We start from the raw sequence: 26659 nt of genomic DNA on the forward strand, positions 1-26659 counted from the left end.
TTCATTTATATATATTTATACTCTCGCATAATGTTTCTACAGAGTAAAATAGTTTTGTTCACCTAACGGTTGTTTGTATCACCTAAAACTAATCGAGTTAGATATAGAGTTATATTATATATATATAAACGATCAGGATGAAGAGACGCGTAGAAATCCGGGTGACTGTCTGTTCGTCCGTCCGTCTGTGCAAGCTGTAACTTGAGTAAAAATTGAGATATCTTTATGAAACTTAGTACACATGTTTCTTGGTACCGTATACCGCAGTATTGCATATGGGCGTAATCGGACCACTGCCACGCCCACAAAATCAAATAAATTGCTATAACTAAGCCACAATCCACAATAAGATGCATGACTGTTATTTGGTATAAAGGATCACATTAGGAAGAGGCATCTGCAGTTAAATTTTTTTTAAAAAGTGGGAGTGGTCTCGTCCCCTAAAAGGTTTAATGTGCTTATATCCTAAGCCGCTAAAGCTATAACAATAAAATTCACTGTGAGAAAATATTTTTAGCCTCTATTGACCGTGTGAAGATGGGTGAAATCGGGTGACAACCCCGCCCACTTCTCATATAACGGTACTGTTAAAAACTACTAAAAGCGTGAAAAGTCAAGCACTAAACTTGCCAGAGACATTAAATTTTATCTCTGGGATGGTATGAGATGACTGTAAATTAATCGCATTCAAAATTATACAGAGGGTGTGGCACCGCCCACTATTAGTTGAAAACCCATTTCTTGGGATCTGCGCAACCGATTTCAACCAAATTCGGTACATAATATTCTTCTCATATTTCTATGTTATAGTACGAAAATGGGCGAAATCGGATTACAACCGCGCCTATTTCCTATATAACACCATTTTAAATTCCACCTGATTCTTTCACTTTCCACTATGCAAATCAAGCAACAATGATTGTGTCGTCAAAAGTATGCCACCTTGTGACCAAAAACTGTCTAAATCGAACCAAAACTGTTCAAGCCCTTAGGTACTGAATATGTGGTCCCAGTAAATATAGTTGGCTTTTTACCAAAAATATCGGCCAATGTGTAAAATATATAATTGAAATTCATATAATAAAATAAATCAATGAAGCTCTCGCTAATAGTATGATTTTGTGTTAAAAATGGGTTGAATCGGATCAGTAGTTCTTATAGCCCTCATATACCTAATATAAAGATTTTTGAACTTCCGCGTGACTTTATACCGCATATATCGGCCAATATGTGAGTTTTCTCAATGAAAATTAGTTAAAAATGATTCAAATCGGGTAACTAATATCAGGATTTTCAAACATTCGTCTGACTGTACTCCATTTGATTGGTGATGGTATGTAAGGTACCTTTTTAGCATTTTATTAGTCTGTGGCATGTTAGTAGTATGTAACATTGACAAAAAATGATAAAATCGGGTTAATGCTACACTCTATTTCCATATACTACTTATAAAATTTCTCGTATGTCGATCAGTGAGTATTAAAATTTTTTTATCTATAATAATTGCTTCAAAATATGGTCTCTATGCTCGATAATAGCTGAGCAATGTAAAAATTAATATCTTTCTCTATCCCCAATATATATATGATTTCCGTCTTTCCACCTGACTTTAAACCGTTCCGGTTGATCAAAATGTGACATTTTAACGAAATTAAGTGGATAAGGTTTCTTAAAAATTATGTGGTTTGACGCTGAATTAAAATGAAATTAGTATATACCTTGGTCTAAGCCTCACATCTTCATATAATGAATTCCGATTCTCTGGCCACATAAGCTTATAATATAAAATTTAGCCACTTTGGTAGAGTTAATACCACATTCATACTTACACTTCAAGCAACAAAACTGAGACTAAGTTTATGGCCTTAATATAATATAAGTCAAGAAGATATCAAATTTGATTGTAATTTAATCACGATTGCATTGAATAATAAATGATTAATTCTTTCTTAATATTTTTTTAATATAATGTGAGAAGGAATTTCTTGGCCTTGATTCTTGCGAATTGCAAGAGTACAAAATTCTTGGTTCCATCCTAGTACCCATTATCGGGGATATATTGACCCTAGCTTCAACATATTATATATAAAATTTTAAGTAAAAAATTCAAACTTCCGTTTAACTTTATATAAACGTAAAATGTGTGAAATCGGTCCACGAATTTCCCCAGCTCAAAAAAGTTAGCAGATTTTATGCCTATGTTTGTATGTACATATGTTCGCACTGCGAAAAGAGCGCAAAATCGAAGTGAATAATGTGCAGGTATATTCCCGTATGCACTTTGTGAATATGTTATTGTATATTCTAATATATGTATAATATAATTTATTAAAAATATATATTTAACGACATACTCGGGTATAGTTATAATATGTAAGCGTTTTTTTGATGTGTATGTATTTATGTTTGTTTGTTGTGTTTTTATATATTTGTTTCTATGTTTTGTTTTGGTTTGCTATTTCGTCTTTGCTTACTTATTATATGTAATCCTGCTTATTGCTTTATTAAGCATAAGGGGTATTGCTGGAGAAATGTGCAAGTAAATACTTGAATTTATATTTTATTTTATGTTTGTTAAATAGATGTATTTGAATACACAAAAGTAAGCATAGACGCCAGTGAATTTATATTTATGAGTTATGTATGTATATACAACTGAATATCAAAAAACATACATATAATAAAATTTATAATAAATAAAATAATATAAAAATATATAAAAATTTATAACAAATAAAATAAAATATAAATATTATATATGAGTGATCCAAGTAGAGGCACTTTTTTCAACATCCTTTTCTTGACAGATCACGCCTGAGTCATGTCAAGCTGCCATGTTATTTTTGTTCAGTATTGTTTGGCATTTCATCATGGTAAGACTTACGCCTGAACAACGTTTGAAATAGTTCAACTTTATTACGAAAACTCAGCATCTGTAAAGAATATATTTCGCGCGCTTCCCTCAACTTCTGGTCAACATAATCGCCCTACTAAGCGTACTATTCGCAACACCATCACCCATCTTGAGACCCAGCATTCATTATTGGACAATATTCAACTGAATAGACTACGTCCAGCATGCAGAGAAGAACATATAGCGGCCGTAGCTGAGAATGTACACGAAGACTGTGGAGAGTCGATTCGGTGCCGTTCGCAGCAACTAGGACTGACGTATGGAACGACTTGAAGCATTTTACGTCGAGATCTTAAATTAAAAGCATACAAAATACAGTTTTGCAAGAACTAAAGCCGCTCGACCTTCCCAAGCGATATCGCTTACCTCTATGGGCTCTTGAAACGTTCCAAGAAGATACCACGAAGATCAACCTCAAGATATTCAAGAGCAGCCACTTCATCTATTCATCTCAGTCCATATTCTTCAAAAATACTCAACGAATGGACCATCTGACGCGGCTACGTCTCAACACGGCCAACATTTGAAAGAAATAATCTTGAAAAAATAAATGCAAAAAAATGTTCTTTGGAATTATAATAAACATTCCCCATTGAATTTGAATTTGCTGTGTTTTTTTCTTTAAATAATAGGGAGCCTCGGAATGGATCACCCTATATAAAAGCTTTGTAAATTAATTGAATAAAATTCATTTCGATATTAATATTAACTGTTTAATACCCAAAATGACTAACCGAAGCAACCTTATACGTCCACCAATAATAAATATCCCAACCGTACCCGCTTCTGCTAATCCACCAATTACTGTGCAAGTAAACGCGATCACAGAATAAGAAGCTCTGATTGGAATAATCAGAAATGTATGCCTCATACTGACATAGTGAACTTACCTGTAAAGATGAAATAATTAATAGCCGGTGTAGGCAAAATATTGGTGAACTAGACAAAGTTTCTGACGTAGCTCGCTGCCTTAGAGAACCCAATCGAATATAGTTCTTAGAAGAAGAGCGTTGATCGAATTTTAATGTTGAATCGTCTAATACTCAATTATACTTGAACAGCAGTTCACATTGTTTGACTCGCATTATGCAGACAAGCGTGATTTCAGCACATTTGAATACCAAATGATTACCCTCGCACAAGGCAACAAAACGGTTGGACAATTCTATTAAGCGGTGTATTAACACCTATCTCTCATTTTGAACAAAATTTCTTATATGGATATCGGCAGTAAATCCATAAAATTCCCAACAGCCTACACACTTTTAAAGTAAAGTTTCGAGATAAAATTTTTATTTCGTAAAAAATGTTTGATAAGTGTTCTAGAACCTGTAGAGAGTACTCAAGGTGCTTTTCTTATGGGGTTAGGGGTGTCAGAGGCACGAAAAAATTAAAATTTTTAGGAATAGTTTTTTGCTATTAAGTCAAGTTATATTACAAAAGTAGTAATATGGCATTATTATACAATGTTTTGACTTGAAGTCACGAGAATGACAAAAAAAAAATTTTTTTAGAAAACTTTTTCTGTCCAAGAACCTTAAAAGACCTCAGGTCATTTCTAAGACTGTACGGCTTCTATCGTCGCTTCATAAAAGATTATGCGATTATTAGAATTAACGAAACCCTTGATATCCCTTTTATGGGAGGAGGAAGGACGTGTATCCAAGAAACTTTCCCCTAAATCAATTAACCTTACTGAAGAAGCTATCGATGCATTCCAAAAAGTAAAAAATTCTCTACAGTCAGAAGACGTTATGCTATCTTAGCCCGACAGGAAAATAGACCTATTATATTAATTTCAAGGACCCTTAGTAAAACATAGGAGGCATATGCAACAAACAAGAGAGACATGTTAGCTATAATTTGGGCTCTGAAATGCTTTCGAAACTACGTGTACTGGATTGCTAAAGTAAGGATCTTATAGACCATCAGCCATTAACATACGCCATATCTAATAAAAATTATAAATCTAAAATGAAGCGATGGAAAACAAATTTGGAAGAATTGCATTACGAGCTACAGTATAAACCAAGAACTACGAATAAAGTTGCAGATGCTTTATCTCGCCCACCTCTCAATTTACTTATTAACTTTATGACAGCGACACAGAGCAGCGACGAAAGCTCCTCACAGAATTTATTATTAATTGTACCGCTTAAAGTATTCAAAAACCAAATCATTCTAAATGTAGAAAATAGCACTGAGTACACACAGTAACCGAAGTAACTTTTGACGAAGAAAAATTCCTTAAATCATATTTGAACCCATCGGTCATTAATGGTTTCAAAACAGACGAAAGAACACTAGGTATATTACAAAAAATCTTTTCCCTTCGTTTAAACAGATACAAATTGCAGTTCATTAGAAAATTAGTAAGAGATTTAACAAATTCAGCCGATCAAAATAAAGAAATTATTAAAGAACACAATCGGGACCACCGAAATAGCGAAAAAAAAGGTAAAAATTCTAATAAAGTTCTATTTTCCACAAATGCGATCAAGGTTAAAAAAATCGTAAAACAATGTAGAACATGTAAGCTTAATAAATATGTCCGTAACAATTGTAAACACGCTATTCAAAGTACATCAATCTCTTGAGACGTCATAACTTCATTAGGAATACCAAAAGTGTTTTTATTCGGCAATGAAAAATCATTGAATTTCAATCTATTCTCGTTCATACTGACTAATCAATTCAATATATAGATTCACAAAGCTCCACCTTACAAAAGCTGTTCAAACGGTCAAGTTAAGAGATTTCACTCCACTCTTACCGAAATAATACGTTGCCTTAAATCAGAAAATACGCACGAATAGTCAAATCAATTTTTGAGTACAACTCAATCCATTCTACAACCGGTAAAAACCTCTCGAAATCTTCTTTAGCCATAGAACAATAATTGATGCCAAACATAGAGATAGGCAAGAAAACGTCAAGAGACTACGAGTAGTTAATAAAAGATTAGAAAATAAACTAACTCCACGATATAAAGAAGAAATAGTCGCTAAAAACCTTAAATTTATTTAAAAACTGCCTTAAATAAAAAGTTCATAACATGACGAAAACTATAAAAGGAATATGCATTAAATTAGAAAAAGACGTAAAAAAAAAGAGTTTAACTTTGTTTTCAAAAACAGAAAAGGTTATAATTGAAATGGAAAGAGAAAATTGCTAAACATAGCCAAAGCCAATATTGTAACCTCGTATCCTTTGAAAGATTAAGAAACATTTGAAGTAAGGACCCCTTGTAAAAATTAAAATGAATTGTAAAATTATTTTTTCTATTAAATTTATTATGTTAAGCATGTACATTGGTAATTAAGAATTACACCACTTAATTGCGCAGAGGCGAATAAACAGCACCTAGCATCAATTTAAGGAATGAAGCCAATCGTCAATGGTCATATAAAATATGACAATGTCGCTCAATGAAACATTTTTATAAATAAAAGCTTGCGATACGAAATAAGAGTCTAGAGCTTAGTCCCAGTACTCCTTAGATTGAACAAATTTTTTGAAAATCTTTAAAAGATAAGCATGACCCCGCCCCCTTAAAGGTTTAATATATATATCTTCCAAACCATTCAAGCTACAATATTACCCTATTTTGCACAGCACAAATCCTTTCGGCACTTCTTACGACAATGTGAAAATAAGTAAAACGGATGATAGCACCGTCCACCCCCCATATAACGGTTTTGTTAAAAACTACCAAATGTGCGGGCCGCTGTTAAAATTGGACAATCGGTATGGCACTGCCCACAAATCACATTCCTCTGGACCTGCTTGACCAATTTAAACCTAATTTGGTTAATAACTTTATCCTGACATTTTTATGTCCGTCAATGTGTAATATTATATATAGGTATAAATGTGTAAGATATATATAAGAAGAATCATTTCCTGATAATAGTATGTATGTGTATCAAAAATGAGTTGAAACGGGTCAGTGCTTCCCTTAGTCGCCATTTACCGATCCGTAATATTGTAGAAAAGTTTTTGAACTGTCGGCTGACTATACCGCATATATCGGCCAATATGCGAACTATCTTAATAAAATTGAGTGACCGTGTTTTTCTAGTAACAGTGCTTCTTTGTTGTTAAGATGGCTAAAATCAGCTGAAAACTTGCCCTAGCCCAGTAACTAATATCAGAATTTTCAAACATCCGGTTGACTTTACTCCTTATATATAATGTGAGGTACTTTAATGAAGCTGACTTAGGTTGGTGTAGACCTTGGTCTAAACCTCATATTCCTTATATAAACAATTCCGATCTCCTGGTTGACGTTTTCCACATCAACTTAATATATAATAATAAATTTAGTCTAATTGACTGGGTTTATATCACATATATCTGATTTGAAGATGAGTTTGATATAATTTTAGCTGATGCGATATGGCAAAATTATTAAAATATAGCAATAAAACTAAATGAGTATATGACCTATAATATCGCTCAATAAAATATTGTGCCAATTGTAATCCATTCACGATTTCTTCGAATAATTTATGTTGAATTTCTTTCGCAACATTTATTGATATTAAGTTTTGCCACATCTGGACCACCGGCTTCCATGCCTTGACCCTTGCAAGACTCAAGAGTTTAACAGTTCTGTTACACCTTAACTTAGCCCTTCTTAGTTGTTTAATAAGTATAAAGTTTTGCTAACACCTGAAAAAATTTGTCCCGCGATTGCATAAAAACTTGAAAAATAAAATATGCGGTTATACCCGAGCTTAGCTTTTCCTTACTTTTTTCATTGCTTGATTTATTTTTTGTGAAAGGATTTGGTAGAATTTAAAATGGTGACATATGGAATGTAGGTGAAGTTATAGACCAATTTATATCACTTACCTATTTAATTCGTTTCGTAGCCCGGATTATTTTACTATAGTACATAGCTCTAGCAGATTAGCTTTTGTTGATAATATTCTTTTCTCGCTTAACGTCTTTAATTGACATCCTTACGTCATACTATAATATATTTTCGTAATTTCGTTATGATACTTTTTACAGCGGTACTAAAATAATAAGAACAATAAAAATCAATGCTAATATTTAATATATGCTTTTTTTTAGATTAATTTGGCTGATTGCCCAAGGAGGAAGTGCATCGGAAGTTTTCAAATGCCCGTCCGGTTCTGTAATGTATAATCAAAAAACCTGTAATGTGTTATAAAACTTTCTTGTTCATTACTTTCCTTCAAGTGTATAATAAATTGTTAAAAGCAAGAAAGTAATTGACAATTTCGAGTGCAGTAGTTTAGAATAGTTAGGGATGAGAGCTTCGCAGTGGGCAATATTTTTTTATAGTAAGAACTTGTTAACAACGAAAACTATAGCAACTTGCGAGAGGATCTAGTATAAAACTGCACCCAGTTTAGTTCTTCGTTTAAATATTTCTTATTAACAAAGTACCTATGTAGAAATATAATATTGTGCTAAGTACATATGTATATATTGTATATTGATACCTTCCAATGTGTAAGTTAATAAAATATAATAATATCTAAAACTACAACCCTTGAAACATAAACGCTTATGATGATAATAGCAATGAGCGCAGCAGTTTTGGAGACATTACAAGATTCACCAGAATGGTGTGGTGAAGTTTGGTGAGTATAGCAGTACAAGTATATATTATGTTCTTTTAAAATAAATATGTTGCCTGATGGCAGTTGCGATGACAAACGCCGAAAGTAAAAAAGTAAAATCATGGAGAAAATACTTCGAAGGCAAATGTGGTGTTCTGTTCAAATAGGCAAGAGTCACGAACAGACAAATTATCTTTATTACGCGTAAGTCTATCAGGTTGTGGCAAATCTTCAAAATATTAGTAAAAAATGTCCCCTTTAGTATAATGTTATCTGAAAAGAAATATATATGAACTTTTTAAAATAACAATGATGCATTCTTCTATAGGATTCTCTGTAAAATATTCTGAATTTTGTGAATTTGCAGTATATTTAAACTGGCCTCGAAGCTAAAACTTCATCGGAAATTGCGTCTAGCTGCTATCATCTTTAATAATAATATAATATTAGGTAAAGTAAAAAATTCGTTCGGTTTTTTATTAATTTTTCAAAAGACGGCGTTTTGTTCGTAAACTTGTTGCCAACGAGATGCCAACTTCATTGTACCCCGCTCGTAGAAGACTGCGTCCCTATTGGCAAAAAACTCGGAGAACCAATTTTCACAGGCCTCTCTTGAGGCCAACTTCTCACCATTTAGCGCGTTTGCCATGGACAGGAAAAGATGGTAATCACTTGGTGCCAGGTCCGGACTATAAGGTGGGTGCATTAGAACCTCCCATCCGAGCTCCAGGAGCTTCTGGCGAGCCACCAAAGACGTGTGTGGCCTGGCGTTGTCCTGATGGAACACACTTCGGCCTCTGTTGATCAAAGATGGTCTCTTCTGGATGAGTGCTGCCTTCAAGCGGTCCAGGTGTTGGCAGTAGAGGGCCGAATTGAGCGTTTGGCCATAGGGGAGCAGCTCGTAGTAGATGATTCCTTGCCCATCCGACCAAACACACAGCAAAACCTTCCTGGCCGTCAATCAGGTCTTGGCCACCATCTGGGCCGCTTCCCCGAGCTTTGACCACGACCGTTTGCGCTGGATGTTGTCATAAGTGACCCATTTTTCATTGCCAGTCACAATCCGCTTCAGAAACGGGTCGATTTTGTTGCGATTCTGCAGCGATTTGCAGATGGAAATTCGGTCCATCATGTTTTTTGCGTTAGTTCGTGTGACACCCAAACATCGAATCGGCTTACGCACTATACGAAAACTGCTTAGACCAGTACGAAGAAACAAAAGCTATGATTTCTGATCAATTAAAGCTAATAAAAGGGATGGCACCTACTCCACATCCGAGAGTAGAACTGCCACAAATTAAAGTCAACAGACAAGTTCAGGGATCCAGCTCGAGGTGCCCGCATGTGACACAGAAATATTTTATGAAGGTTATAAAGAATGGCCGTTATTCCGAGACATGTTCACAGCCGTATACATCAACCATCCAAAATCCTCAAAAGCGCAAAAATTGTATCTCCTCCGATACAAAACTAAAGGTCAAGCAGGCGCAATAGTAAATCAGTTCGTACTAAATGACGACAATTTAAATGTGGCTTGGGAAGCTCTAAATTCCAGATATTAAAATGAAAGAATATTGGTCGATAAACAAGTAACGACACTAATAAACTTGCCTAAAATTAAAAACGAAACAAGTGAAGAATTTGTTAAACTACTATCCACTGTTTCAAATTGTTTGTCGGTTCTATCGACACAAAATATTCCCACAGACAGCTGGGACCCAATACTGGTAAATATATGCACCGCCACTTTACCAAAAAAATCGTTACTTTTGTGAGAGCAATCGCTCTCATCACGAAATTAAGTCCCAACGTGTCAACAAATGAAAGATTTTTTAACTATCCAGTATGAAATCGCTGAAAGGGTAGACACAAAAATTTTTAAAACCCAAAACTATCAAAACGACCTTAATAGAAGCTTCAATAGACCACAAGCTAGTAGCAAAAACAAATTAAACAGAAGCTTGTACAAAACGCAATCGTTCACATCCGAACAGAACAATCATACGTCATGAGAACTATGCATGAGAGGGCATAAACTACAATCTTGCGAGAATTTCAAAAAATTTAAAATTATAGAAAGAAACTATTTCGTGAGATCACAAAAAGTATGTACAAATTGTTTGTCACATGCGCATACATATAAAAATTGCAAAAGCAAATTCAATTGCTTATATTGTCACAAAAGACACCACTCAATGCTTCATTACAGCAAATTTCCTATATCACCCCAAAGAAGCGCTTATACAAAAATAATCACAGGTTTAGTGGTAACAACAACTCCCAAAAACCGAAATCCCGAAAGTTGCCAAGAAGCACCATGCTGCTCAAAGGCATTAAAAACTCAAACGCTACACAGCGAAAACCAAAGTAGGGTATTACTACCTACAGCAGTCGTCTCCATCGAACACCGAGGGGAGCTGTTTAAACTTAGGGCCTTAATAGACCAAGGATCAGAACGATCTTTCAAAGCGTCTAGGGCACAAAATAGGCTACAACTGCCAACAAAACAAGCCAACTTTGAAATTACAGGAATGGGCGGAAGAGAAGTTAAAAACTCTAATAAAATCTGCCCCATTACCCTAATTTCTCCCCAAGCGGATAAGAGAATTAAAGCAGAAGCTATAGTCTTACCGCAGCTAACAAATATGCTTCCAAGCTATCATACAAATAGCAATCATTGGCAAAAGGTTTCACACCTGAAGCTAGCAGATCCCAACTGCAACACCCCCGCTCAAATAGACATTCTATTAAGCAGCGATCTCATACCTCAGATAATACTAGAGGGTGTTGAGAAAATTTCAAACACAGTATTGGCACAAAATACTATTTGCGGTTGGATCCTAAGTGGACTAGTTACGGAACCAGTTACCACAATGACAACTCAAGTTGAGGAAATCTCAAACGAATACCTCAATTCACAATTGAAAAAATTTTGGGAGTTAGAAGAATTACCCCTCATATCAATTACAACCCCAAAAGATCAGTATTGTGAAGACTTCCACAAAGCCACACCTACTCGATCAAATAATGGCCGGTACGTCATACGACTACCACTAAATTCCCAATGTTTGAACACTCCACGAATTGGCAGAAAATCTAAGTCAGAGTCCCTTCTGACAAGATCAGGTTTAAATACACAAATATGTAACTTTTCGACCCCGCAGGATGGCTCTTGCCAATAATGATACAAAAATCCTGCTTCAAAAATCTTGAGAGCGCTACTACTTGTCAAAATCGCACTTAACATAACATATAACAAAATTGTCCTTACTAGAGTGCCTCATAGTTGTCAAAATTTTCAACGTATAAAACTTCAAAAAATAAGTTAAGGGATCACCATACTAACAATGTAATACAGTGACGCACCCAGACTTACAAAAAGCAAAGGTCGCACTTATCGCAACTATCTAAGCGCTCATCAAACGGGTAGTTTATGGGAAACACTTGTAAAAGTTTTAAATCTCACTTCAAAAAAGTGGGTGAAAATCATAAATCTCACTCTCGCAAGATCCCTCTTCAAATGTTTGCAAAGGAGCATTCATTCTGGCCATATCTGAGCCAGGCGTGCAGTCGCCATCCTCATAAGCCGATAATAAAGAGATTGCAAATAATTGCTGATAATACAGAAAAGGTAAATCATAAACCATCCGCATAAAAAATCGATAAAAGGAAAAATCGTAAATACAATCACTACCTATTGTATTGCCAACTATAAAACCAAAAAATTGTCACAATATAGTTGCGTATCTCAAGTATATACCAAAATACAAATCGATTAAAACCAAAATTGCTTCGTGCCTTCGGCTACTCCATCAACAGCACGCCGAAATGCATAATACAGCCCATATGTGTAATACTAGGCAAAATATTCGCCTAGGGGGCCCAGGATGGTTAAATCAGAGAACTTAAAACAATGAGAAGGTGCAATTTGAATTTTGTATGATGCTCGATTGGTTGGCTGAAAATTTGAGATCAAGGAGTTCACCACTTTCTGTATAGTTTTGCTGTTATTTAACAGAAATGAGAATTTTTAACAACGTTCTCTGACAAAATACGTATCTACCAATATAAAGAGAAAAATGAAATGAAATGAATGAGAAAACAAGAAATACAAATGCCACTTCACATATGCATGATTATTTTTTGCCATATAAACGATTTTTATGATGAAAAATTGATAAATTATTATTTTTTTGCACAAATGCTACATTGATAAAATGTGAAAGATTATGCAAAAAATGATATTTTACTATTTTCATAATTTTCTAATTTCAATTTTTACAGAATTAATAATTTATGTATGTACATCAATATGTTATATTATATAATATAATAATATCAATTATCAATAAATACATGTGAGCGCTCTGCTCTATATGTAAGTATGTATGTACAAATATGCATATGACCGCGCAAAATTATTAATGCATACACAAATCTACATACATTTAAGCGTACAAATGTAAGTACGTCAGCCAATAAGAAAAATACAAACATTGTTGTACAAAAACAACAATTGTCTCAAATAGCATCAGCACCAGAAATCAATATGGCAGCCAAATTGACAAATCCTAAATTTGTAGTAAATCACACACCAACAACATTTTCATTCATGAACGCTGGCGCACAAGCAATAAGCTAAGTCGTTTCATTCATAAAAGCAAACGCCTTACACATCTCCCCGAGCATGCGTTTGCCTACAAGCGTCTTTTCGCGACGATGGCAAAAGCTAAAAATCATAAATTGAACAAATTTCTGATATTCCCTCTAGAAGGGAAAAGTGACAACCCCTCAAATATGAGTATTAAAATATTTTAGAATAAAAGTGACAACATAGTAAATTTGTCGATTTACAATTCAAGAAACTTTTTAAAGAAAATATTCAATATTCCTCTGATTTATGTATACAGTAAACCCCGGTTAAGTATCACTCCTCCAATCCCTCTTATCTTCCAGTGTCTTGCTGCATCTCACTTATTTTTCTTAATTTTTTAAAGAAAACGGTATTTTTTTTTTAAATACATAGAAATCATTTTTTTTGGTACCACTCGCTTTAGTACCACAATCGCTTATGTACTACAAAGCACATAATTTACACATTTGTATGTATTTTTATGTAGATATGTACACTCATTACTTCATGTGAAATCTCCGTTGACACATTTTTTGCTTTTATGTCAAAGAGTCAATCTGTCGAAGAACTGACGCGACGACAAAGCGTCACCACATTGCGTTGTTTGTAGAAAATCGGAGATGTGCCATACACACTCTTACAAACATACATCGCATATGGGCAAGTGCAAAGTCAATGTGTGTACAAAAAATTCGAACGTACTTACGTAAATTCTTTGACAAATACAGTCAATCCCGGTTAAGTGCCAAAACCAAAGATGCAGATTTTTTGTGCTTTGTAGTACATAAGCGATTGTGGTACTTAAGCGAGTGGTACCAAAAAAAATTATTTCTATGTATTTAAAAAAAAAATTACCGTTTTCTTTAAAAAATTAAGAAAAAAAAGTGAGATGCAGCAAGACACCGGCAGATAAGAGGGATTGGAGGAGTGATACTTAACCGGGGTTTACTGTATACATAAATCAGAGGAATATTGAAAATTTTCTTTAAAAAGTTTCTTGAATTGTAAATCGACAAATTTACTATGTTGTCACTTTTATTCTAAAATATTTTAATACTCATATTTGAGGGGTTGTCACTTTTCCCTTCTAGAGGGAATATCAGAAATTTGTTCAATTTATGATTTTTAGCTTTTGCCATCGTCGCGAAAAGACGCTTGTAGGCAAACGCATGCTCGGGGAGATGTGTAAGGCGTTTGCTTTTATGAATGAAACGACTTAGCTTATTGCTTGTGCGCCAGCGTTCATGAATGAAAATGTTGCTGGTGTGTGATCTACTACAAATTTAGGATTTGTCAATTTGGCTGCCATATTGATTTCTGGTGCTGATGCTATTTGAGACAATTGTTGTTTTTGTACAACAATGTTTGTATTTTTCCTATTGGTTGACGTACTTACATTTGTACGCTTAAATGTATGTAGATTTGTGTATGCATTACTTATTTTGTGCGGTCATATGCATATTTGTACATACATACTTACATATAGAGCAGTGCGCTCACATGTATTTATTGATAATTGATAATATATTATTATATTATATAATATAACATATTGATGTACATACATAAATTTTTAATTCTGTAAAAATTGAAATTAGAAAATTATGAAAATAGTGAAATATCATTTTTTGCATAATCTTTCGCATTTTATCATGCCTCATTTGTGCAAAAGTCAATTTTTTATCATAAAAATCGTTTATATGCAAAAAAAAATTCATGCATATTTGAAGTGGCATTTGTATTTCTTGTTTTCTCATTCATTTCATTTCATTTTTCTCTTTATATTGGTAGATACGTATTTTGTCAGAGAACGTTGTTAAAAATTCTCATTTCTGTTAAATAACAGCGAAACTATACAGAAAGTGGTGAACTCCTTAATCTCAAATTTTCAGCCAACCAATCGAGCATCATACAAAATTCAATTTGCACCTTCTCATTGTTTTAAGTTCTCTGGTTTGACTGTATTTGTCAAAAAATGGGCGTATGTAAATATGCGAATTTTTTGTGCACACATCTGCCCGTATATATGCACATGACTTGTTGACTTTGTTTCCATTTACGCATGCCACGTTGTATATGAATAGGGGTTGATTTTGCACTTGCCCATATGCGATGTATGTTTGTAAGAGTGTGTATGGCACATCTCGGATTTTCTACCAACAACACAATGTTGTGACGCTTTGTCGTCGCGTCAGTTCTTCGACAGATTGACTCTTTGACATAAAAGCAAAAAATGTGTCAACGGAGATTTCACATGAAGTAATGAGTGTACATATCTACATAAAAATACATACAAATGTGTAAATACATATGTATGTCCTGTTACATATGTTTACACATGCATTTGAAAAGAAAAATTGAAGCATGAATGTGAAATACCGACGGCAAAACACAATTCTGTACTTTTATGACTCCATAATGGTGTCAAGTACAATTAATGAATTATTTTAAGAAATATATCAAAATACTTTATTAGTAATAATTTAAAAGTATTTTGATATATTTCTCATAATAAAGTAAAAATGAATTAACATAAAATAATTTAAAAAATAATAAATAACAGTTCAATAAAAGGAATATGTTTCAAATAGCATATCAATATTCCCAGTTTGGCATACATAGTATATTCTCTTCAATATTCGCCGTTTGGTTATGTTAAGCGAGCGTATGTTTACAGATTCACCGCTGTTATAAAAGCGAAAAATGTTATTTGTTTCTCGTGCATCTGTAGTGAACTCCTTGATAAATTCCTACAAATTGTTCGCTGTCGAACCTGCACCTTCTCATTGTTTTAAGCTCTGGTTAAATGAGCTAAGCCTCCCCCTCGCATATATGTATACACCAACCAAACAGGTACATTATTAGCACATCCTAATAATACACACCACCCCTGAGAACCTCATGCAGGATGTCACCACACGCTGAATATCACCACACGCCTCACACCACCAACCAACAAATAGGACGGGATCACCGCCCTCACATCATTCATTCGTTTTCGTCTACGGGCCTGAGCGCCACATCAACCTTAAACATTCGAATCTAAGCCACGTCAACTTCTTTTTTTCCGAGTACGACTTTCAACGACCCTTTTCCGGATTCCCATTGGATTGAATTGGTTAACTAAATAAAAAGAAAAGAGTGTACACAACAATCACAAGCGCATTTTCCATTAAGTTGTTCGTAGTGTTAATTCATAAAAGCTCACAAAAGGCGGTTTGCCCAATATATTAGATACAAATTTGTTCACATGTTAATCTTATAACAAAATTTAACAGAGAACAATGCAAAAATGTTTCTTAGAGTACTAGACTTTGTATAGAGCAAAAAAATATTTCTAGAACAAATCCCATGAAATAAATATTACTAGTGTAGTATCAAAAAAGCTAAAGACCCCTTTTATATGGTAATAGATAAACTGCGACCCAATCGGTTTAAATACTGCTGCCTATTAGTTCAGTTTTGCGACACATTTTAATATGAAGGTCATAATGTTGAAAAACAGAAGAAAATATACATACCAGCTCTACATATGTATATACAATACTTAATTATATGTAAGTTATTGTTACTTTAGCCTTCATGGGCAGACGTTTCAAAATAGGTACCATAGATCCTCTGTTTTAAAAAGCGTTAGACAAAAGCAATTTACGTTTACCGAGCACTTAATTTCAATACAAAGAAATAAACTACTAATTTCTAAAATATAAATTTAACTAAATATTATGTATTATTATGTTAGTGAATATCTAAGTAACACATAGGTATACCAAAGGACGTAAGCTGTGTGTACAAAAACATACCATAACAAAACTGTTATACTCTGTAGCAACATGTTGTATACCATAGTATCTATACACCGAACAGGAAAGGAGTCATAGTAAGGACTCAATTACAGTGAAAGAAAGCAGCACCTAGGATCCAACTTTTCACAGCCGGACGGACTGCATTATATTATATAAGCATTATCTATAAATATTTTATATATTAAGCCATTTATTATTTATTAATTATGCCTATATTAAGTAGAAAATCTAATCTAATCTAATACTAAGTCGTCTTCAGAATGGAAGACGTATGCGAGTTCTTCGTGCAAACTCTTTATATAGAGATAGTGAGCAGTCACAAGATACTGTTATCACGTTAATTGTAGATTAGATTCCGATGTGCGTCAATCCGAACAAATCATCAATACAAATCAACATAGAACCAGGCGGGAATATCTCGAGGTACGGTCATTTAAGCAAAATTTAAATACTGTTCAACATAGGGCAAGACGTCTAAAGCCCCAAATCCGCTCTTAAGAGCAAAGTAGAAATACTCGGGTACATAGATTTCAGCACGAAAATCACAAGGTTCGATCTGTTGAGCAAGTTGTAAATACTGTTCAACATAGAACAAGGCGGCAAGCACAAATTCTCTGAAGAGCAAATAAGAAACACTCGAGGTCATAGATCTCGGCGCGAAGATCCCGAGGTACGATATGTTGAGCAAGTTGTAAGTACTGTTCAACATAGAACAAGGCGGAAAGATTCACAAACTAGCTCTGAAGAGCAAATAAAAGATACTCGAGACCATAGATTTTGGCGAGAAAAACCCGAGGTACGATATGTTGAGCAAGCTGTAAATACTGTTCAACTTAGAACAAGGCGGCAAGATCCCCAAATTCGTTCTGAAGAGCAAATAAGAAACACTCGAGGTCATAGATCTCGGCGCGAAGATCCCGAGGTACGATATGTTGAGCAAGTTGTAAGTACTGTTCAACATAGAACAAGGCGGAAAGATTCACAAACTAGCTCTGAAGACCAAAAAAAATTACTCGAGGTCATAGATTTCGGCGAGAAAAACCCGAGGTACGATATGTTGAGCAAGCTGTAAATACTGTTCAACATAGAACAAGGCGGAAAGATCCCCAAATTCGCTCTGAAGATCAAATAAGAAATACTCGAGATCATAGATCAAAAAAAGCTTGCGCGAAGAAATCCTGAAATAAGGAGAGAGAAGCGTGATAGAGAAACACAACTTCGACAGCTTAGTAGGAGGCGTATGAGGGAAGAAGTTTTGAATCAGAGACTTATACAAAGTCGAGTTCGCCTTCGTAGAGATAACCCGGTCAAAAGGTAAATTGAAAACCAAAGATAGTCCCACCGAATCCGATTAACGAAAGAAAATAATGTTATAGAAACTGATACTGGCTTTCACACCAAGTTCGCAAATTAAGATTCGAAACTATTGCACAAGGTCACCCGAATGCTGCATCCGCCTTCTTTCTAATGCAAAAATTTCTTTCAGAAGATGGAGAATCAAATGTTTGTGCTACTTGCAAAAATGCAATTGTTAAAAGGAACGTTCTAAAAATATATTTTGCGAACGGTATAGACTTTCCTGAAATACCGGATTGTTTGAAAAATTTATACTCAATTGAAGAACATCTCATAATGCCTAGATTACCTTTTATGGCCATCCGTCCATTAGGATATCAAGGTCAGAGTTTGCTCAAAGGTGCTGTATATATATACCAATTTCTGTTAACAATATTGTGACATCTACCAAGGTCCTTTGATGAGGCTCATGTGATACCAATTCACTTAAGAAGGCGTTTGGTATACAATCATGATTACATAATCGATATGGTATATGAATGCCCCGCAAAGATTGTGGAAGCTTTGCAATTCTTAGTGAATACCCCTCTGAGCACAATATACATATTAATGAGAACTGGATTTCAGAATTTAATAACCAAAAAGAAGTTCCGTTTGTTGCATCTGCAGAGGATTCCCGATTGGTTCAATCTTTTCATGCGGAACAAACTTCTCATGATAATCCCTCAGGTAAAAGTATTCCCACGGGTCTTTTACCTTCAGAGCTAAATCCAGGCGGTCAAGAAACTCTTTTGGACAATATTCCTGTAGAAAACTTATACTATAAACGTTTAGCCAGGTGAACAGTAATGCCAACTTAAAGTTCTATACCTCAAAAAAAAAACACCCGTTATATAGCGATTGGGAAGCTCTGAAGTGGGAACCATCCATTTTGTTGCTTGGCGAGGTGGAGTGTCGTAGTGTGGTGACATCTTGCTGAGTGTGAAAGGGTCGTCAGGTCTGGTGTGTATATGTAGGGTGCGCCAGTTTTTTCCGAGTAGAGTGATGTGTATATGTAGGGAAGCTTAACTTATTTATACATCCTGGGCCCTTAGGCGAGTATTTTGCCTAGTATTACACATATATGCTACTGCATGTGTTTCGTGTAATATATACATATTATATATATACTTGAGAAACGCAAATTCATTTTGCGAGTTTACAAAGTTTGTAGTTTTTTTATTTATACTTATTGTATTTTCGGTTTTTTTTCTTTTATCGATTTATTATTTGTATTTTTTATTTACAATTTCGTTATCATTGGATTATTAAAGATAGCGACTCCACGCCTGGCTCAGGTGTGGCTGTGGAATTGGATGGATCTTACGAGAGTGAGATTTGTGATTTTCGGCCACTTTTTTGAAGTAAGAAGGACCGAGTGTAGGGTTCGAGCTGTTTGTGGGAATACTATGTCGATAGAACCGACAAACAATTAGAAGCAGTGAATTGTAGTCTAATAAATTCTTCAATTGTTTCTTTTTGCATTTTAGGCAAGTTTATTAGTGTCTTTACTTGTTTATCACAAATATTCTTTCGTTTTTATACCTTGCTTTCAGAGTTTCCAAGCCAATTTGAAATTTTGGTCAAGTAATGCTAACTGTTTTACTGCTTGTCTGCTTGATCTTTAGTTTTGTATATGAGGTGATACAATTTTTGCGCTTTTGATAAGTTTGGATAGCTCTACTCTCAGATGTGAAGGTGCAATAGCTTTTATTAGCTTTAGTTTCTACTATGGTGTCATGAGCCGCTTTGAGACGAGTCCAAAAGTTGTTAAGATTTTGCTTTGTTCCTGTTTTGTCTTAATACGGTGAAGATGAAAGTTGAGTGCAGTATCGTATTAAACTGTTACTCTCAGAAATGATATTGTATTTTTTTTTAAAACTTCTTATGTCCTTATTTTGATGAATGTGGATACACCTTAATACATGGACTTGTATGTATATACTTAAGTGCTTGTGCAGTTGAGAGCTCGTTGAAAAAATCAATGCACATTTTGTCTACGCAATCCTGCTTGTTTTTGTTTGCCAAAAATGAAGGGGTATTTCTAGGTATTGCCTATTAGGACTTTGAAAATGTGTTTGTATATATACTTACAATTGTATATCTATCAATGTATGTATGTACGTATAATGCTAAAACTAATAATTATTGTTTATCCGCTTTTTAATAAATAGTAAAATGTAGCACTGTTTAGTTATTAGCTAAACTAAAAATCTGAAGCATGTCGTCAATGCTCCTTCTGCCTGCAATCTATTAAGTTGAGTTTTAATTGGATCCTGGGGTCCAAATGGGTTCGGTGGAGAAAATGTCCCGATTATATATAATCCATTGGCACTTGTGGCTCTGCTACATCCTACATATTAAGCTGATCTGCTAACTCTACCCTCTAGATGAACAGCAACTTGTGTGTATGTTCCACCCTGACTTTTATGTATCGTGATGGCTTCAGCTGGAATGACGGGGAACTGTCTACGTTCTATGGTTATTTGCTCATTTCGCTTGTATTGGAATGATCGGACCACGCTCATGATTGGTGCTCAATCTGCATTGCGACTGTGAGGCTGCTTAGAACGTGCAAAGCTTCCAACTCTTGATTCTGCGAATTTTATCCATAGTCGCACCACCATCACTTATGCTTATATTGACTGCCACCATATATTTGATCGAAGTCTTGAGCTGCAATGTATAAAGCATTCCTTGTGTTTCCGATAGCTTAAAAGACTTCAAAGCTTCTAAAATGTTTGCCCTGCTGCGTTCTGTTAGGGAACTTGACTTAATTGTATCCTTCGCAGTCGAAATGAACTCCTCGATCATCGTGTTCGCCAGTTTAGTTACATTCAAATCATTTGCTCCAGCATTTGAATAAAATAGATGGATGGCTTCGTTTGGTATATCATTACAGATCTTTCCCCTGCTTTTGATTAATTGGATGTCAGCGTGTGTCATATTTCCCTCTGACATGTTATTTAAAGCGATGGCAAATGCTTGATCTTCACGCTGGCGCATTATTTCAGTGAGTTCAAAGTACCGAAATTGACCCCAAAGCGGTGTTCCTGTAATTGTACTGTAATGATCATTCCTATTCGGTGCAAATATCCATCGATCTCCTACTGGCGGCAGCTGCTTTAAATCACCAAACACGATAATTGGTATGCTTCCAAAGTAAGCGCTGCTCCTGAAAATTTGCTTTAGTCTACAATCTAAATATGCAAACATCTTTGCTCCAACTATTGAAATTTCGTCAATTATAATAAGCATAATACATATGAGATTGGCATGAATAGTGTTTAATGTGTCACTATTCAGTGGCCGAAGATCGCCGGAAGACTGATTGACGGGAAGTGAAAAACCCGAATAAAGGGTTAGGCCTCCAATTCCAAATGCTGCTTTGCCAGTGGGTGCGCAGAGTAACACCTTGGCTATTTCGGGGTTGGTTCCTGGTACACTATTAGCTCGCAATGTCAACGACTAATATATAGTCGTTATAAGCCGACTCTTGCCAACTCCAGACATATTCGAAGAAGATTTCCCTTTTACTGATATTGTGCATTACATGAGCAAAGTATTCCCTCTGTTTGCTGTTAAGAGACTGCACCATTGCCAGTTGCCCTGAATTCGGAATCTAAAAGTTGTGAGGCAGCTCGATCATCAGCTGTTTCTTCCGCTGTGACATGAAGATTTTCCAAAATCCGTTCTAGTTCGTTCGATGAAAATTTGTAATATTTGAGCTTATTCTGCTCAATTCGCTCCTTGTGTGCATTGCAAATACTCTCGACGTCATTATTTAATAAGTCTGTTTCCTCATTTCTCCATGGGTGAAACATCATGGCGGTTTCTCTGAAGAAATCGGCTCTTGAACTTTCAACACTAAAACGTTTCCAATGCAGAATAAGGGCTTGCTTCCTTTTCCTTAAAAATCCTGATCCATCCTTTAATGCCATTGGAAATGCAGCTCATCCTTGTTTCCTACTTCGTTGTAGTCTTCGTTATTATCAGAAATATATCTGATTGCTTTGCAAAATCTGAACCATGCTGCAAAATCTGCTAAGCATAGTTCTTCCAATTGATCGGGCCTTTGAGAGTAGTGCTCCAGCACACTCAGCACATATATGTCCGTAGAGTCCTCCTGTAAAGCATTCAATTCAAGTCGGGGCTTTATCATCCTTACTCGGTTGTTTGGATGTGATGTATTTATAAATATTTCCCCATTACTGGCTTCTGATAGATGCATTCCCAAAATATTATAAGCTGCTTCTTGAGCCGATATTTCCGATCCATTTACAAATTTTATTCCGATGTGCTGCAGTTTTCTTTTAATGGAGAAATTCCCTGCATTTATTTCCTCCATGGCTTGTCTCAATAATGTTGATATTTCTCTATTGGATTTATTTATATAATTAATGATATAGCTGCAGCAAGCGTATGCGTCCAGAATGAATTGAATAACCATATTTGCTCTATGCAATTTAAGGATATTTTTATTAGATGCATTTAGAAGCCTGTGATGTGTCGATCGATGTGATGTGTCGGTCGATGAATGTTTCAACATCATTTGTGTTGATGATTCCATCACTTTCCAATTGTGGGAACTTAGCCCTTAGTGTTACTTAGCCAGTACATGCCATGACAATGTGGTGATCCCCTATGCTGGAATTCAATTCTGTAATAGTAACGGACTACTAAATGCTCTACAAATAGTCCGTTTTGTAATAATTTTAGCATTTGGCGGAATCGATTGTCGAAATACCTGGAACATGTAACTGGATCGGTCCTTATCAGCCTTGCCTTTTCAGAGCTTGATAGAGCAGTAGCTTCCTCTTCCGAAATGTCTACTTTATCCACCAGTTTCTTCAATATGACTAAGAACTCCGGCTATTTTGTTTCTGCAGCAGACGTTGTGATAAAAAATGTTGGTAAGCCAAACTGGCGGATCATGGCTAAAACTTTCTTATTTTCAGCCTCCCAATGTGCAGGTGAGGATCGAAGTCCTTTGAGTACATGATAGTCGTCATCATGCTGGATAAGCTTGCTGACAAAATTTTCATCCCTCACATTTGCAACAGTTATATTCCTCGATCCAGATTTTTTACGCAGGCAAATGGAAATTGCATTTTTAATGCGCTCCAACTTGTAGAACTTATAAATATACACGCCGATCATAACGTCGAGTTTCAGAATGTGCAATTTTACTGTAAGTTGTTGTGGATGTCCTCGTTTTTCCGCAGTAAATCGTTGGATACGACAATTCCTGAGCATCGTCGTCGGTTGCAACGTCCCTTGGGCGTCTACCCTGTCCTAGTGTCATTGCAACCCGTTCAATGGATCAAATGTCTGATCGAATGTCCTACTGTGTCGCGCTCCTGCTCCGCTGCTCTATATTCTGGATTCAAACGTCTATTTGGATGACCTACTGTATTACGCTGCTGCTCTGTGAAGTAGGTTCTGTCGTCTAGTGGAACGTGCAGAACTATCACGAGTTCTCTCCTCATTGCAGTACTCCAAATTTAAGCTGCGTAATTCTACAATATAGTCAGCGTTTCTTTGTCTATTATTTTCCAAATTTTGACTATATTGTCGTCGGCTTCAATTCAGAGCATTGCGACGTCTTTGTTCCTGCGATTGCCTAGATACTCTTGGCATTTTCAAAAATTATTAAAAAATATTATACAAATAAAAAATATTAATAAATTAAGTAATAATAATATAATTAAAAGAATGCGTATTATTTAAAAAAGAATTTTTTTGTTGATTTTGAAAGTTATTTGCGTTGTTAAAAGTTTAAGCTGCTCGCGTAAACTGAAGTGATCCGATACGTTGGGTCCTATTTATTGAATGTTTTAGAGCTGTCAACTCTTTTGCCCTTCTTGGTATCATCAAGCAACTTTCGTAGGAATACTAATGTGTTAATTCCAGAAAATGCATTGTAGAGGTTCTCTTTTACCTAAATTATACTTTCTACCTAACTTGCAAACTATGTTTACTCCTAACTACTCTTCCACCTAGGTTTTGTTTTGTACCTACCCACCAGTTAATTCGGGTTTTAAAACTGAATAATTATCTTTAAAAAGATAGTTCTCTATTATTATTAATAAATAATAATACATCTTGAATAATTAGGGATTTATTTATTTTATGGGTAATTAAATAATATTTTTGCTCCTTACTCTTATGTATATATTCTTAACATAATTTTCTACTTTACAAATTTATTTAGATCGATCAGTTTGTACGGCAACTATGTGATACAGTAGTCAGATCTGAAAAATATCCCATATTTTGTTGTTACCGTGGCCAATAATCCATGCCAAATTTCATCAAGTAATTTAGTTGAAATATTAAGGCGTTAACTACAAAGGGCATTATCGAGGTTTTTCTTACCTAGGTTATGTTTTCTACCTACATTTCGAACTATTTATTTCCTACCTATTATTCTACCTAGATTTTGTTTTGTACCTACCCATCAGTTAATTAGGGTTTTAAAACTGAATAATTATCTTTACAATGGTAGTTCTCTATTATTATTAATAAATAATAATATAATATATCTTGAATAATTAGGGATTTGTTTATTTTATGGTTAATTAAATAATATTTTTGTTCCTTACTCTTAGGTATCTATTCTTAACACAATTTTCAACTTATTGTCCCAATTAGCTACATGTCGTACCTTATTTTTGGCACAAGCAAAGCAGTTTTTGGCAGATTTAAGATAATTTTTATTGAAAGCTCAAATTGGACAGTATAAATAATTAATTCATCTGATTTGTTTATAATATATTATTTGTAAAGTGGTTAAATCAGACAGCTGTATGCTATAGTAGTCCGATCTTAACAATTCGTTCGAAGATTGAAGTCATATCTTAAGCAATAATCCATACTAAAAACTTCCACACAAAAATTTATTTTGATCGGTCAGTTTCTATGATAGCTGTATAATATAGTGGTCTGATATGAACAATTCGTTCGAAAATTGTAGCAATATCTTGGACAATCACCATCCATGCCATATTTCGTGAAGAACTTTATTTAGATTGTCAGTTTGTATGGCAGCTATATGCCATTGAGAGAAATCAATGCCGGATTTCGTGAAGATATTTTATCTAATGACCAATTTTTCCATGCACGAACATGATTCCGATCGTTCAGTTTATATGGCAGCTACATGCTATAGTAATCCGATGTGAACAATTTCTTTGGAGATTGCATTACTTCTTCTAGCAAAAACTCACGCCAAATATTGTGAACATATCTCGTCGAATAAAAATGTTTTCCATGCAAGTACTTGATTCCGATCGTTCAGTTTGTATGGCAGATATATGCTATAGTGATCCGATCTGAACAATTTCTTCGGAGATTGCATTACTTCTTCTAGCAAAAACTCATGCCAAATATTGTGAACATACCTCGTCGAATGAAAAAGTTTTCCATGCAAGTACTTGATTCCGATCGTTTAGTTTGTATGGCAGATATATGCTATAGTGATCCGATCTGAACAATTTCTTCGGAGATTGCATTACTTCTTCTAGCAAAAACTTATGCCAAATATTGTGAACATATCCCGTCGAATGAAAAAGTTTTCCATGCAAGCACTTGATTCCGATCGTTCAGTTTATATGGCAGCTATATGCTATAGTAATCCGATGTGAACAATTTCTTTGGAGATTGCATTACTTCTTCTAGCAAACTGTCAATATATTGTGAACATATCTCGTCGAATAAAAAAGTTTTCCATGCAAGTACTTGATTCCCATCGTTCAGTTTGTATGGCAGATATATGCTATAGTGATCCGATCTGAACAATTTCTTCGGAGATTGCATTACTTCTTCTAGCAAAAATTCATGCCAAATATTGTGAACATACCTCGTCGAATGAAAAAGTTTTCCATGCAAGTATTTGATTCCGATCGTTTAGTTTGTATGGCAGATATATGCTATAGTGATCCGATCTGAACAATTTCTTCGGAGATTGCATTACTTCTTCTAGCAAAAACTTATGCCAAATATTGTGAACATATCTCGTCGAATGGAAAAGTTTTCCATGCAAGCACTTGATTCCGATCGTTCAGTTTATATGGCAGCTATATGCTATAGTAATCCGATGTGAACAATTTCTTTGGAGATTGCATTACTTCTTCTAGCAAAATGTCAATATATAGTATTGTGAACATATCTCGTCGAATAAAAAAGTGTTCCATGCAAGTACTTGATTCCGATCGTTCAGTTTGTATGGCAGATATATGCTATAGTGATCCGATCTGAACAATTTCTTCGGAGATTGCATTACTTCTTCTAGCAAAAACTCATGCCAAATATTGTGAACATACCTCGTCGAATGAAAAAGTTTTCCATGCAAGTACTTGATTCCGATCGTTCA

The 26659-nt window shown here is 34.9% G+C and overlaps 1 protein-coding gene across 3 annotated transcripts in view; it reads left to right on the forward strand.

The window, feature by feature from the left end:
- The window catches only part of Nepl16 (Neprilysin-like 16), a 1095435-nt gene that overhangs the window by 768081 nt on the left and 300695 nt on the right, over positions 1-26659 (forward strand). For 2 of the 3 annotated variants that reach the window (XM_070113033.1, XM_070113032.1), the window contains exon 11: positions 7997-8153. In XM_070113033.1, coding sequence (XP_069969134.1) covers positions 7997-8001 — 5 coding nt within the window. In that variant the 3' untranslated portion in view covers positions 8002-8153. Of the gene's footprint in view, positions 1-7996; positions 8533-26659 lie in introns of those variants that run through there. The other variant, XM_070113030.1, reaches the window with a different exon arrangement.

The sequence above is a fragment of the Bactrocera oleae genome, chromosome 2, assembly GCF_042242935.1.
Source record: "Bactrocera oleae isolate idBacOlea1 chromosome 2, idBacOlea1, whole genome shotgun sequence".
In the NCBI taxonomy this organism is placed as follows: Eukaryota; Metazoa; Arthropoda; class Insecta; order Diptera; family Tephritidae; genus Bactrocera; species Bactrocera oleae.